The 14,510-nt window shown below is 44.6% G+C and overlaps 1 protein-coding gene across 1 annotated transcript in view; it reads right to left on the reverse strand.

The window, feature by feature from the left end:
- WDFY1 (WD repeat and FYVE domain containing 1) overlaps window positions 1-14,510 on the reverse strand; it is a 51,442-nt gene that overhangs the window by 28,396 nt on the left and 8,536 nt on the right. Inside the window, exon 2 of the mRNA XM_020877717.2 lies at window positions 3,290-3,357. Coding sequence (XP_020733376.1) covers window positions 3,290-3,357 — 68 coding nt within the window. The remainder of the gene's footprint in view (window positions 1-3,289; window positions 3,358-14,510) is intronic.

The raw sequence follows: 14,510 nt of genomic DNA on the forward strand, positions 1-14,510 counted from the left end.
AAGGTTAGAGACTTCTCACATTAAAAAAAAAAAAAAAGCAAGCCTTCCTGGTTTATTTGTTTAGTATATAAAAATGTTCTGACTTTTTTCCTAGAAGGGAAGTTTCTAGTTATGTAGTTTTTTTTAAAAGATAATCTTTTTTTTAAATGTGAATGCTAACATAGTTTTATAAACAAGAAAAACACAAAACATCTTTCAAATCAGAGACCTTTTAAAAAGGTCACTGCAGTACAAAATCGTTTGCTTTAAACTCTAGTTTTATAAACAAAGGGTTTTCTGGAATACAGCCAGGCTCATTCATCTATGTATTCTTTATGACTGCTTTTGATTCCGCAATGGCAGAGTTGAGAAGCTGCCACAGAGACTGTCTGGCCCACAAAGTCTAATATTTATGTCTGGTCCTTTGTAGAAGTCTGTGGACCCACCCCATACTGTGGTGAGCAGCCCAGTTCTGGAGTCGGATGCACATGGACTGGAATTCCAACCTCTGGCCTCAGTTTCCTTGTCTACTAAATGATGAAAATATCATCTTTCTTATAATAGCTGTTGTGATGATTTGGTAAAATAGCACCAAGAAAAATGCATGAGACACATAGTAGATGGGCTTTCCAGGTGGTGCTGGTGGTAAAGAACCCACCTGCCAAAGTAGGAGACATGAGAGACACAGGCTTGATCCCTGGGTCGGGAAGACCTCCTGGAGGGGGAGACAGCCGCCCACTCCAGTCTTCTTGCCTGGAGAATCCCATGGACAGAGGAGCCGAGCAGGCTACAGTCCATGGTCCATGGGGTTGCAAAGACCCGGGCGTGACTGAGCAGGAGCACACAGCAGAAGCAGAAACTGACAGGTTTTTCTTCAGCTAAAGCAGATTCTCAGTTATTTCTGTTACGTGAGGTACTGTTGTGATTCGTAACTGCTCCACGAACAGCGATACTCTACGGTTTCGCTTACTGATCACCTCTGTTGCATCACAGCGAACAGTCTAAATCTGAGGATGACCACTAAAATGTCAACTGGTAAATCTGCAGTGGTTTTTAAAGCAACGCGGCACTCTTCTTCTTGTGTTTTGAATTTAATTTTAAAAATCACCCTAAAACAGACAAGCAAATTTCTCAACATTTGTTCATTCTGTTTCCTTCTGGCAGTGTTCCTGCAGTTTCATCAGCAGACACTGCTCTAGCTGGAGGTAACAACCAGCCGTCTGGAAGCAACAGGCTGCATGCATGTATACAAACACAAAGGTGTCAGTCACCCACGGCAGAGATGCTAGGGCTGTTCTGTCCTGTTTTTTCCTGGTCCTTCCAGCCACAGAGTTCTGGTAGCTACTTCCGGAGGATACAGTTAAGCCAAGCTAGCAAGGGATGGTGATGGAGAAGGCAAAGCCATGTGCCCAAGACTCAAAAGCCCAGGAAGAGCATGTGCTGCTGCTGCTTGGCCCTGGCATCCCAGGAGAGAAATCAGTTACAGAGGGAACTAAGTGTCTGGGGGAAATGCAAGCCAAGGGTCACCGTACTAAACACTGGACATTAGTACAAAAATCCATCTTAGACTCTCCTTGTTCTAAAGAACTCCACAGCTGAGGTCTCAAGGAGACTGAGCTGTGGCCAAAATCTGAAGTGTAAGGGAAGGGGGAGGAGGGAGGAATCACAGCCAACAGCATTAATAAGACCGTCCACAAGGATGACAAACCATCTCCCAACACTGGGAGCGGGTCCCTGGGTTGCTGTGGCTATTTCCAGCTATGGACCCATCACGGAACCACTGGAAGTAAGGAGTTACTCACCTAAGAGAAGCCCCCTTTTTTTTTTCGGTTGAGTAAAAGTAGGCTCAGTGGATGAGGGTGCTCCATCTATTTCTGCCCAGCTTCCTCAAAATCCCAAAGTAAATTTATTAAATGGGCCTGTAAGGACATTTACTGAGACAATGGCCACTTCATGTTCCCACATTGAGTAACCAAGGTGACCCATACACAGATAAACGCAGATGCAGGACAGAAGATACTACTGCCTGCACAAGAGACCACGATTAGGGTTTCAGGTAGTCTTAACACACTATGTACATACAGTGAAGTTGCACTTTTTATAACTATTTTATAATTACATAAAAGGGTCCTTTTGTAATAGTTAGCTTTATACCAGCATTCCAAAAAGTCTGCTTCGTTCTCACTGAATGGTTATCAAGACAGAGAAGGTGACCGGCCTGCCCAAGCTGTTAGTGGAAGGTAAGACAAAGGAAAATTCTGATAAACTACTAATCCTTTGTGGAAATGTTTATAGGATCAAAATCCTGCAGGTACCCTGCAATAAATGTGCGAATGGGAAAGTGCTAGCAAAACAGGCAGTGCTTGGAAGGGTGACTCAAGCGGACTGCATAGAATCTGCTGAGTAACTGGCTACTCTGCGTTTGTAACACACCCCCCAGCCCCTGCAGTGACTCTTCACGGAGCCGCAGTGTCCACAGAGTTTGGCCCTGGCAGGCGCTCTTCTTTGGAGAACTTCGTGTGGTCTTCAGTAACAGACCATCAAGCCTGCCCCAGAACCATGTGCCTTTTCCCAAGGGGGCCTCTGAACACCGAAACCTTAACTGAGGAAAATCTCCTCATTAAGGACCAAAACCACCCGGACACAGCAGCTATGATGCCTTCCATGTGGCCACTGGGGTGGCAGGACTCGATTCCAGCTTGGACCTGGGTAGCACCCAGCCTCCTTTTTTCAAGAAAGGATGGAGAAGTGGGAGTGAAGGAGACAAAGCTTAGATTGGCAGGAAGGGCAGGATTTAATTGCAATTTTATGTCACTACATCTCAGGGCTCTTCTAAAATCTCAATGCAAAAGCTTTATCTTTTGGATTTATTTTTAGAACATATTTGACTACTGGGAAAAAAAAAATCTCCATTTAGTATGTTTTGCGCCTTGGACCAAACTTCTCAGCAGTATCCAGAGTTTATGAAAAAGCACAAAAGGCCAGGTATGAGGCAAAGGAGTGTTCAGAATCCTGTTTTAGTGTCAGTATCAGCTATTACTAAGTAGAAAATTACTACTAATATAAGTTGGCAAAATGAAGACAAAGGAAAATGGGGGAGGTGGGCAGCTTTCCTCTTCCTTTTTTTTTGCCTCCAGGTTTTTTTCAAGTGATTCAGTTAAACCAGTTGACTCAGCTTCCTTTTTGCAAGAGAAGGGGAATTTTCCTGCATTTTAACACAGAATACTAGGCATTAGGTAACCAACAAGCTCATTTTGAAATTTAAATCATCAAAGACATTCTTCTAGGGTGGAACAGTGCAGCTACTCACAGGCCATTGTGTGGTAAATGCTGGGCCAGTACTGACCGCTGTCTCTTTTCAGCCATACTCGGATAGTCCTGTAGAAAAAAGAAAAGAATGAGTAGTCTTTAATAAATTTATCCTCTTTGTCACCCAAGTAAACTTCTTATTTTCAATACTATTTCCCATTGACCTTATAACATTAATCAGTTGGACAAATTAGACAAATACACACACATACACACACAGAGTACATGGTATATTATACTAGTATGTACATGTCTACACACACACACATACTCTATATATTTATTGTTGCTATTCAGTCGCTCAGTCATGTCTGACTCTTTGCGACCCCATGGACTGGAGCAAACCCAGGCTTCCCTGCAGGCTGGCCAAAAAGTTCATTTGGTTAAGTGACTACACAATAATGTTCTTGGTGAAAATGAAAAATATGTCTTTTATTTTTACTTACAAACAAATGAACTTTTTGGTCAACCCAAACAACCCAACTGACTACCTACAGTTATGTCCATACATGGTAAGTTATACAAGAACTAGGAGTCAGGATTCTGAATAATATCAATAACATGGAAAGTGCTCGTTATATAGTGATACACAAACAACGCTGAGGACTACTGACTCTTGCCAACCAACTGCAAACTTGGTGTCTTGGCCATCTCACCCAAAGAAGAGAGTGCTGCTGCTGCTGCTGCTAAGTCACTTCAGTCGTGTCCGACTCTGTGCGCCCCCAGAGACGGCAGCCCACCAGGCTCCCCCATCCCTGGAATTCTCCAGGCAAGAACACTGGAGTGGGTTGCATTTCCTTCTCCAATGCATGAAAGTGAAAGTGAACTCGCTCAGTCGTGTCCGACTCTTAGCGACCCCGTGGACTGCAGCCCACCAGGCTCCTCCGTCCATGGGATTTTCCAGGCAAGAGCACTGGAGTGGGGTGCCACTGCCTTCTCCGAATGAAGAGAGTAGCTGAAGTAAACGGAAAGAAAACGTTTCTGGAGAACTGGGAGAGACCTGCATACAGAGCGGAGCCCACATCGCCGCTCATTCACCGGAAGTTCCCGGCCAGCTCGGCCTTGGGAGTAAACCCTTCCACACCAGTCCCCGGGCCTCTCCTTTCACCAGAGCACACATGGGAGGTGAGGAAGTCCTGCCCACAGGCGGGCAAAGGACACACCACCAAAACAGCCCAGGTTCAGTATTTTGGCTCTTCCCTCAGAAGAACAATGAGGAGTGCCCCTCCCGCACAGCACCAAGCCTCCGGGGAGCTCTGGGCCTCCTTCCCTTCCGAGCAGGACACTGGCCGCCCTGCCCTGCGCAGCCGTGCCCTGCCTTCACCTTGAGTCCCAGCTCCCTCCGTGGCCCTGACTGGCAGCTCTGTCACAGCCACTCTTGTATTTCAACAGCAACGAGATTCTGGCTCACAGCTAGCACTGAATTAATGTTTACAACTTGAGCTAGAATACATTAAGGCTAGGTGCTGACACTCTCTGTTTCCATCCTGTTTGAAGTTGGAGACAAGGAAGACTGGTCTCTGAGATAAAAATAAGAACAGTGGTTGCTTCCCAGGTTGAGGAAGGACAGAACGCAGCAAAGGATACGAGAGAACTTTCCGGGGCCGTGTCAGGCACTGGGGAGGTGGTGACGTGGGTGTGTGCATGTGTCAGAATCTGCCCAGCTTATATAAGATTATTGTAAATGATGAGACCATAATAAAGACAGACTAGATGTTGACCCTCATTTATCCAAATAAGGAGATGACTGAGCAGCACAGCGGGCATCATGCTGTTTTACGTGTGACCTGGAGACAGGCCTGAGTGTGTGAACTGCCATTTGTACAACACGCCCCATCTTCCAGCCACGGCGGACTGGCCACCACGGAACCTTTGCAAGTTGAATCCAGGATTTTCCTCCACATTATCCCACCTCTGATCACCACTGGTCAGACCAGAGAAGAGATCAGTCAGTTCCTTCCCGGGGAAATCAGAAAGCGGGAGAGAGAAACAGACCCGTACCTCTCCAGGAGTTGGCATGACTGTTTCTGGCCACACGTTTTGCGGTCTGGACTGGAGAATTCTGTACGTTAGGGGGAAGAATGAAGCCGAGAAACGGGAGACAGTCCACGTGGAGGGTCCTCATGCCAGCTGCTCTTGAGGCCCCTCCTGGGTTCTAAGGGTTCTAGGAGGCAGACGCCCCAGCATCCTCACCACGAACCCCCTCAGCAGCTTCAGCGAATCCGACTGACCCGCTGTTTGCAATCACGCAGGTACTAAGATACCACGTCTGCACAGACACCATGAAGACATGGTGACACGCAGTCTCTCTGTTCAAGCGACATTAAATGAGCTGCTACGTCACAAGGGTCACAAAGCAAGACCATCAGGCAGACCCCCTTCATGAGGACCTACACTGTGACAGAAGTTCAAGTTCACATCCAAAACTAAAAGGGAAAGCGGGACGCAGATCAGACTAAAGCATGTGTAAACAGATATATACTTTTTATTGTTTGTAGTTCAACATCTTAAATCAAAATTTGACACTCTTTGAGCTAATGTTTAAACCGCTGTTACTATTTGTGGGTTCCCGGTTACTGTTGATGCTTATTTACTTTTCTTCTTCCACAAATCTCAGAGGTTAAGGCATTTCCATGAACAGAAGGAATAGAACAGGAAGAGAAGGGGACAACAGAGGATGAGATGGTTGGATGGCATCACTGACTCAATGGACATGAGTTTGAGCAAACTCCGGGAGTTGGTGATGGACAGGGAGGCCTAGAGTGCTGCAGCCAGTGGGGTTGCAAAGAGTCGGACAGGACTGAGCAACTGAACTGAAGCGATGGAACAGATCTTTCTAGTTGGAAACCATTTAAATGAAGTTATGAAATAGAAAAAATACTTAATGGCATGGGAAAATGTTCATGATATAATGTTAAGTAAAAGGCCCTATATAAAATTGATAAGTGCAGTATGATACCAACTTTATTTTACATCTGGTCAAACCTCTAGATCCAACTATCAATCTATAGGAAATGCAGAGGAACACAATAACCACTACCACTGGATTTTATTCAGCAAAAAAGCAAGACTGCAGGAAACTCTGTAGACAAATGACCTAGTTTCTTCAACACATAATTTGCAAGGAGGGAAACACAGAGGTGGAGGACCAGCCTACCACTACAGAGGTTTAACAGACACATCAAGTAATCACCATGTGGAGACTTAGATCCTGATTCGGCCAAACTGTTACATACGCTGCTGCTGCTGCTAAGTCGCTTCAGTCGTATCCGACTCTGTGCAACCCCATAGATGGCAGCACACCAGGCTCCCCCATCCCTGGGATTCTCCAGGCAAGAACACTGGAGTGGGTTGCCCTTTCCTTCTCTAGTGCATGAAAATGAAAAGTGAAAGTGAAGTCGCTCAGTCGTGTCCGACTCTTAGCGACCCCATGGACTGCAGCCTATCAGCCTCCTCCGTCCATGGGATTTTCCAGGCAAGAGTACTGGAGTGGGGTGCCACTGCCTTCTCCAACTGTAACATAAACATGCCTATATTATCATGCTGCTGCTGCTGCTAAGTCACTTCAGTTCTGTCCGACTCTGCAACCCCGTAGACAGCAGCCCACCAGGCTCCCCCGTCCCTGGGATTCTCCAGGCAAGAACACTGGAGTGGGTTGCCATTTCCTTCTTCGATGAATGAAAGTGAAAAGTGAAAGCGAAGTCACTCAGTCGTGTCCGACTCAGCGACCCCACGGACTGCAGCCTACCAGGCTCCTCCGTCCATGGGAGTTTCCAGGCAAGAGCACTGGAGTGGGGTGCCATTGCCTTCTCCAATATTGTCATGAAACAGCTACAAATAGGAACACTGACTAGATATCTGACATTAAAGATTCTGTTCTTTAGATGTGATAACACTGTTGTAGGCTTCTGCTTGTTTTTTAAGAAGTAAGCAGTAATTCCAACCTAACACACTGGATCTTGCCTCTGTTCTTGGCACGTCCACCACCGCCCAACTCTCACCACTCATGCCTCAGTGCAGCCTCCTCCCAGGTTACCTGGGGTCTCCCTCCCTCCAGACCACCTTGGGTATGTCGACCACTGGCAACAACTCCCAAGGAGCCATGCATCCCACTGCCCCTGGGCACAGAGGCCACCAGTGGTGGTCTCAAATCAGGGTTTCAACTGACATGCTTGTGATTCCCATACCCAGACCCTGCATCCTAGCAAGCTGTCATCCTCAGGTGCCCAAAATACTGAGCTCAGATTGCGTCCAAAGCCCTCATCCCTCACCTCCCTACCAAGGACTTCTCTCTCCAGGCAGTAGTCCACCTGGGCAGCACACCGCAGGATGAGCAGCATCTGGCATGGCCTTCCATACCTAAGGGCTTCCCTGGTGCCTCAGCTGGTAAAGAATCTGCCTGCAACGCAGGACACCTGGGTTGGCTACCTGGGTTGGAAAGATCCCCTGGAGAAGGGAAAGGCTACCTACTCCAGTATTCTGGCCTGGAGAATTCCATGGACTATAGTCCATGGGGTCGCAAAGAGTTGGACACAACTGAGTGACTTTCACTTTCACTCACCTAAATTAATCAAAAGAAGCTTATAATGATGATCCTTAGGCCTGTACTATGAACACAATATCACATTTTGTTGACTATATTTTGTTATTTAGTACAGAATACTTATGGATACATTCCATTACCTATGTTCAACATAGGGGATGAAACATAAGGTATTATAAGAAGTTAAAGGCCAACTCTCCTCTAAGCGTTAAATCTGCTCAAGGAGGGAGTTCCCTGGTGGTCTGGTGGCTAAGACTCCACGTTCCCAATGCAGGGGGGCCTGGGGTTTGATCTCTGGTTGGGGAACTATATCCCATATGCCATAACTAAAGAATTCACACAAGCCTCAACTAAGAGTTCACAGGCCGTAACTAAAGATCCTGTGTGCCAAGACTAAGACCCAGTGCAGCCAAATAAATAAATATTTCTAAAAATTACACTAAAGCCTGTTCAAGGATTCTACTCCACTTGCAAACAGGACAGTAAAGGCCAAGGCACTTGAAGATGAGGGTGTCAGGCAGCATCTTCCTTCATTCAAAGCAATTAACAAGCTCCCTATCTGTGTGGTTTTAAGGGTCTAAAGATCAGAATGCTGATATATTCTAAAACTCCCAAAATCAACCCCAAAAGTTGTAGTCACAAATGTGCCGGTAGTTCAATGGAGGGGTCGGGGGACATGCTCTTGCCTGTGTCTTCTTGAAAGAAGAATGATTTCAGACAGCTGAGAAGCTGCTGTGAGCGGAAAACCTTAAAGTCATCTCTTCCATTCAATCATCTAACCTGAAAAAATCACACTTTAACTTCATGAAGCTTCAGAATGATAAACTAGCCCAAGGTCAAAATGGGACCTAGCTAGACCCCAGGAACTTTGAAACACAGTAGTATTTCCTTTGAGGACAAACAACAGTACTACCATCTGATCTGCAGCCAGCTCAAGCGGACACACTAGAAAATTGGCAAGACTTATACTATTTGTTGGGGGTGTTTCACCTGAAAATTGTTTATCACATTCAGGCTGAGAGAAGACCATCCTTGCTTGCGAATCAGGTTCCAAATCAGGCAGCTGACCTTGATAGCTGGCTTTCCTTCTGTACTCACATGTTCTATCTAGAATTCCTTCTTTCTCTTTTTCCAGGCATACTCCTTTACTTTCTTGGGTGACAAATTAAAATCTCCCACTTCTGAGATAAAATCAAAACAATATTAAGTTCAACTCCTAATACTCCAGCACTCTCAAGAAACTACGTATTAAACAAAGTTGTATAACTTCTATTAAGTAATACAGAAATTTGTTTTTTATTTAGGATATGTCTCATTGGTTTAAAAAATGGTTATCAAAACAGGCTTAAGTTGGGCTGTTTTATTTTTAAAAATCAACAAATTCCACAGACTAAAAAAATTTGCTATTCAGCAAATTGGAAACAAAATCTACTGTTCACAATACAGTTTAGCAACATTTTAGGGGCACAGACTATTAAAAATTCCTGAATGATATTAATAAACCATATCAAAGCATCAAGATCAGATGGCTTTATTTTTACAAAAACCTCCTTCATGAATGTCTAAGCCATGCTCTATGTGTTACTCGAGCAACTCTTTGCGACCCCACAGACTGTAGCCTGCCAGGCTCCACTGCCCATGGGATTCTCCAGGCAAGAATACTGGAGTGGGTTGCCATTTCCTTCTCCAGGGATCAAACCTGGGCCTCCTGCATTGTGGGCAGATTTTTTATCATCTGAGCCACCAGGGAAGCCATGCTCTGCACCAAGATAAAACAGCTTCTTTTTCCTTCACTGTTTTGACAACTTACACCCACTCACTTAAACTCACTGTATGGTTCGCTTGCTGCTTATTCTACCCATTTTTCTAGTAGAGGGATTTTCTTTGATAGTCTAAGACTGTGTCAATGTAGATAAAAAAATTTTAAAAACGTGTTCATTTTGCCAAGCTCTATGTTTAGGTTATTTTAAAAACAATAGCCTGAAACTTTTCCAAAAGGTACTTAGAAAGGAAATGTGTCATTTCTTCCAGAGACTACATAAGTGCTTTTTAAACTTCCCACACTCCTGCTGATCCTACGGAGGGCTCTACCATCAGTCTGCTTTGCCCTCCTAGTCTGAGAAGCACGAACTCACGTGGGGCTGCAGAGTTTTTCATGGAGAGAGGAAAAGAGGGCTCTTGGTAAGACAATAGCCCCACCGTATCCACACCAAACCGTCATCTGATTTGTCTTGCTGTTCACCCCCGTGGATCATCATCCATTTAATTTCTGGGAAAATGAAAATGCCAAAGCTGGATTGTATTTCTTTATTTTAAATATTTTAGACTGAAACTGCTGAGCAGGGCTAAGCAAGAAACAACTGAGAACAACAATAATGTACCATTTCCAGAGTTCTCATGATTTTTTGTCAGCACTAGAACTACTTCTGTGGCAAGAATCCTGTTCCATTGAGTGAGAAACACATTACCTACCTAATAATAACAACAGTAATGATGATGATGATGATGATGATGATAAAAGCAACAATAAATTGACTTAGGAATTCCAGGCTTGGCAACTGATTCTGCAGAAATTTTTTAACAGATGAAAAGAAAAGAACTATGTATTTTAAAAAGTTCATATGAGCCTTACTCAAAGGAGTAAAAATTAAGGGAAAATGCCATATAATAAAATGGGTTAATGACATATTAATTTAATAGCCTATATAGTCACTAAAATGAGTTATGATGACCATGGAAGCATGAAGAAATGTTTATGATTTTTTTAAGCATAATAAAAGATGATGGAACTAAATTCCACAGCCACGCTGAGTCAGGCTGGGCAGAGAGGGCAAGAAGGCTGATGAGGGGCAGAAAGAGAAGTGAACAGGCCTTTGAGGCAGACTAGGATTTTGGCTTCTGAGGAGGGCAGGATGGGGGGTGGTCCCCGGAGAAAAGACGGAATGGCCGAGAAGCAGGAGGACGGCAGGGCCGCCAACTAGGAAACACTTTGTCATGAGCTTAGGGCCCCCCTGCTGCTCAGACAGTAAAGATGGAGGACGCCTGGGTTCCATCCCTGCGTCAGGAAGATCCCCTGGAGGAGGAAATGGCAACCCACTCCGGAATGTTTGCCTGGAGAATCCCATGGACAGAGGAGCCTGGTGGGCTTCAGTCCATGGAGTCGCACAGAGTCAGAAACAGCTGAGCAACTAACACTTTCACAAGCCCTGAGGTACACAGGACTTAGTCTGTCTGATTTTCAAGTGTGGCTATCTCAAATTCTAAGTGCAAAAACCGTGCACTTCCTGGAAGCGTGCTTAACAAACTGTTACCACTGAGAGCAGGAGAGGGTGAGGAGTGGAACAGGGTCAGCCTGAAGCTCTGGGCAGCTGCAGGCTCTAGAAGCAGTGCACGCGCGCTCACTTGCTCCGCGTGTCTCTGGTCGCTGTCTGTGAACCCAGGGACTGTAGCCTGCCACACTCTGTCCGTGGGATTCTCCAGGCAAGAATACTGGAGTGGGCTGCCATGTCCTCCTCCAGGGGATCCTCCCGATCCAGGGACCAAACCTGCATCTCCTGCAGCTCCTACACTGGCAGGAGGATTACCACTGAGCCACCGGGGAAGCAGGGGCAGTTTCAAACAGGACGCAACCACTTTCTTTTCAGTGTGGCAGACTCGAAGAGGCTCTGGGGCCCCTCAGAGTCCGTCTGATGTATCCATGGAGGTCAGTACAGAGGGGTGGGGAGGGCGTGGACACAAGGGCGAGAGGTGTTGGGTGGATGGGGCCTTGAGAGCAACAGTTACTCCTTGGGATCTGTGAGCAGGGGCAGAGCTGAGCAGAGAAGTCTGGGGCAGAAAGGCAGGAAAGAGAAAGCACCAAAAGGCAGGGACTCACTGGCTTGAAAAATACAAGGCAATAAATAAACTGTGACTCTGTGCATTCAATATCACAGTAATCCAGGTCTATGCCCCAACCACTAATGCCAAAGAAGCTGAAGTTGAACTATTCAACAATGACCTACAAGACCTTCTAGAACTAACACCAAAAAAAGATGTCCCTTTCATCATAGGGGACTGGAATGCAAAAGTAGGAAGTCAAGAGATACCTAGAGTAACAGGCAAGTTTGGCCTTGGAGTACAAAATTAAGCAGGGCAAAGGCTAGTCCAGTTTTGCCAAGAGAACCCACTGGTCATAGCAAACACCCTCCTCCAACACAAGAGACGACCCTACACATGGACATCACCAGATGGTCAATACCGAAATCAGACTGATTATATTCTTTGCAGTCAAAGATGGAGAAGCTATATACAGTCAGCAAAAACAAGACTGGGAGCTGACTGGCTCAGATCATGAACTCCTTATTGCCAAATTCAGACTTAAATTGAAGGAAGTAGGGAAAACCACTAGACCATTCAGGAATGACCTAAATCAAATTCCTTAGGATTATATAGTAGAAGTGACAAATAGATTCAAGGGTTGAGATCTGATAGAATGCCTGAAGAACTATGGATGGAGGTTCGTGACATTGTACAGGAGACAGTGATCAAGAACATCCCCAAGAAAAAGAAAGGGAAAAAGGCAAAATGGTTGTCTGAGAAGGCCTTATAAATAAATGAGAAAAGAAGAGAAGCTAAAGGCAAAGGAGAAAAGGAAAGATACACCTATCTGAATGCAGAGTTCCAAAGAACAGCAAAGAGAGGTAAGAAAGCCTTCCTCGGTGATCAGTGCAAAGAAACACAGGAAAACAATAGAATGGGGAAGACTAGAGATCTATCTCTTCAAGAAAATTATATATAACAAGGGAACATTTCATGCAAAGAGGGGCACAATAAAGGATAGAAACAGTATGGGCCTAACAGAAGTAGAAGATATTAAGAAAAGGTGACAAGAATACACAGAAGAACTATACAAAAAAGATCTTAATGAGCCAGATAGCCACGACTGTGTGATTGCTCACCTAGAATCAGACATCCTGGAATGTGAAGTCAAGTGGATCTTATGAAGCATCACTATGAACAAAGCTAGTGAAGGTGATGGAATTCCAGCTGAGCTATTTCAAGTCCTAAAAGATGATGCTATTAAAGTGTTGCACTCAATTTGCCAGCAAATTTGGAAAACTCAGTAGTGGCCACAGGACTGGAAAAGGTCAGTTTCCATTCCAATCCCAAAGAGAAACAATGCCAAAGGATGTTCAAACTACTGCACAATTGCACTCATCTCACATGCCAGCAAAGTAATGCTCAAAATTCTCCAAACTAGGCTTCAACAGTATGTGAACCAAGAACCTCCAGATGTTCAAGTTGCATTTAGAAAAGGCAGAGAAACCAGAAATCAAATTTCCAAATTCTGCTGGATCACAGCAAAAGCAAGAGAATTCCAGAAAAACATGTACTTCTGCTTCACTGACAATGCTAAAGCTTTTGACTGTGTGGATCACAACAACCTGTGGAAAATTCTCAAAGAGGTGGGAATACCAGATCACTTTAACTGCCTCCTGAGAAATCTGTATGCAGGTCAAGAAGCCACAGTTAGAACTGGACACAGAACAATGGGCTGGTTCCAAATTGGAAAAGGAGTATGTCAAGGCTGTATATTGTCACCTTGCTTAACTTAGATGCTGGGTACATCATGTGAAATGCCGGGCTGGATGAAGCACAAGCTGGAATCAAGATGGCTGGGAGAAATATTAATAACCTCAGATATGCAGATGACACCACTCTAACGGCAGAAAGTGAAGAAGAACTCAAGAGCCTCTTTATGAAAGCAAAACAGGAGAGTGAAATAGCTGGCTTAAAACTCAACACTCAAAGAACTAAAAGATCATGGCATCTGGTCCCATCATTTCATGGCAAATAGATGGGGAAACAGTGGAAACAGTGACAGACTTTATTTTCTTGGGCTCCAAAATTACTGCAGATGGTGAGTGCAGCCATGAAATTAAAAGATGCTTGCTCCTTGGAAGAAAAGCTATCACAAACCTAGACAGCATATTAAAAAGCAGAGACATGACTTTGCCAACAAAGGTCCATCTAGTCAAAGCTATGGTTTTTCCAATAGTCACATATGGATGTGAGAGTTGGACTATAAAGAAAGCTGAGAGCCCAAGAATTGATGCTTTTGAACTATGGTGCTGGAGAAGACTCTTGACGGTCCCTTGGACTGCAAGAAGATCCAACCAGTTCATCCTAAAGGAGATCAGTCCTGAACATTCATTGGAAGTACCTTACTAGAGTAGATACATAAAAAGCAGAAAGAAAGAAGCACCTATTCCAGGGAGATGAATCTGTGATCTGCTCACAGATACTCCTGATGAGGAACAGAGGTTCCTTTGATCTTTTCTAGCCCCTTGGTTTCACTCTGTCAAAGAGCTGATCAAAAGCGAGTTACAAACATACTTTAGGAAATCACCAAGTTTATAAAATCTCATTTACATATGCTACAACACAGTAGAGAAAAGCCAGATTAAAGCATAATTTTCCTCCTGAAAAGCACTGGCTCTCAAACCAGGAGGCACCTTGGGCAAGACATGATTAATACCGTTTTCAAACCTATCGCCCAGTGAGAACATACATTTGGGTTCAGTATATATTATTTTCTGGTATGATTACTTTGAAAATCATGCCCATACTTTGATAAAGAAATTCAAACAGCACACAGGTGTTTCTATAAAATCCCAAGGCCAAATTCTACCTTGCCTGA

Source organism: Odocoileus virginianus, chromosome 30 (assembly GCF_023699985.2).
Source record: "Odocoileus virginianus isolate 20LAN1187 ecotype Illinois chromosome 30, Ovbor_1.2, whole genome shotgun sequence".
Lineage (NCBI taxonomy): Eukaryota > Metazoa > Chordata > Mammalia > Artiodactyla > Cervidae > Odocoileus > Odocoileus virginianus.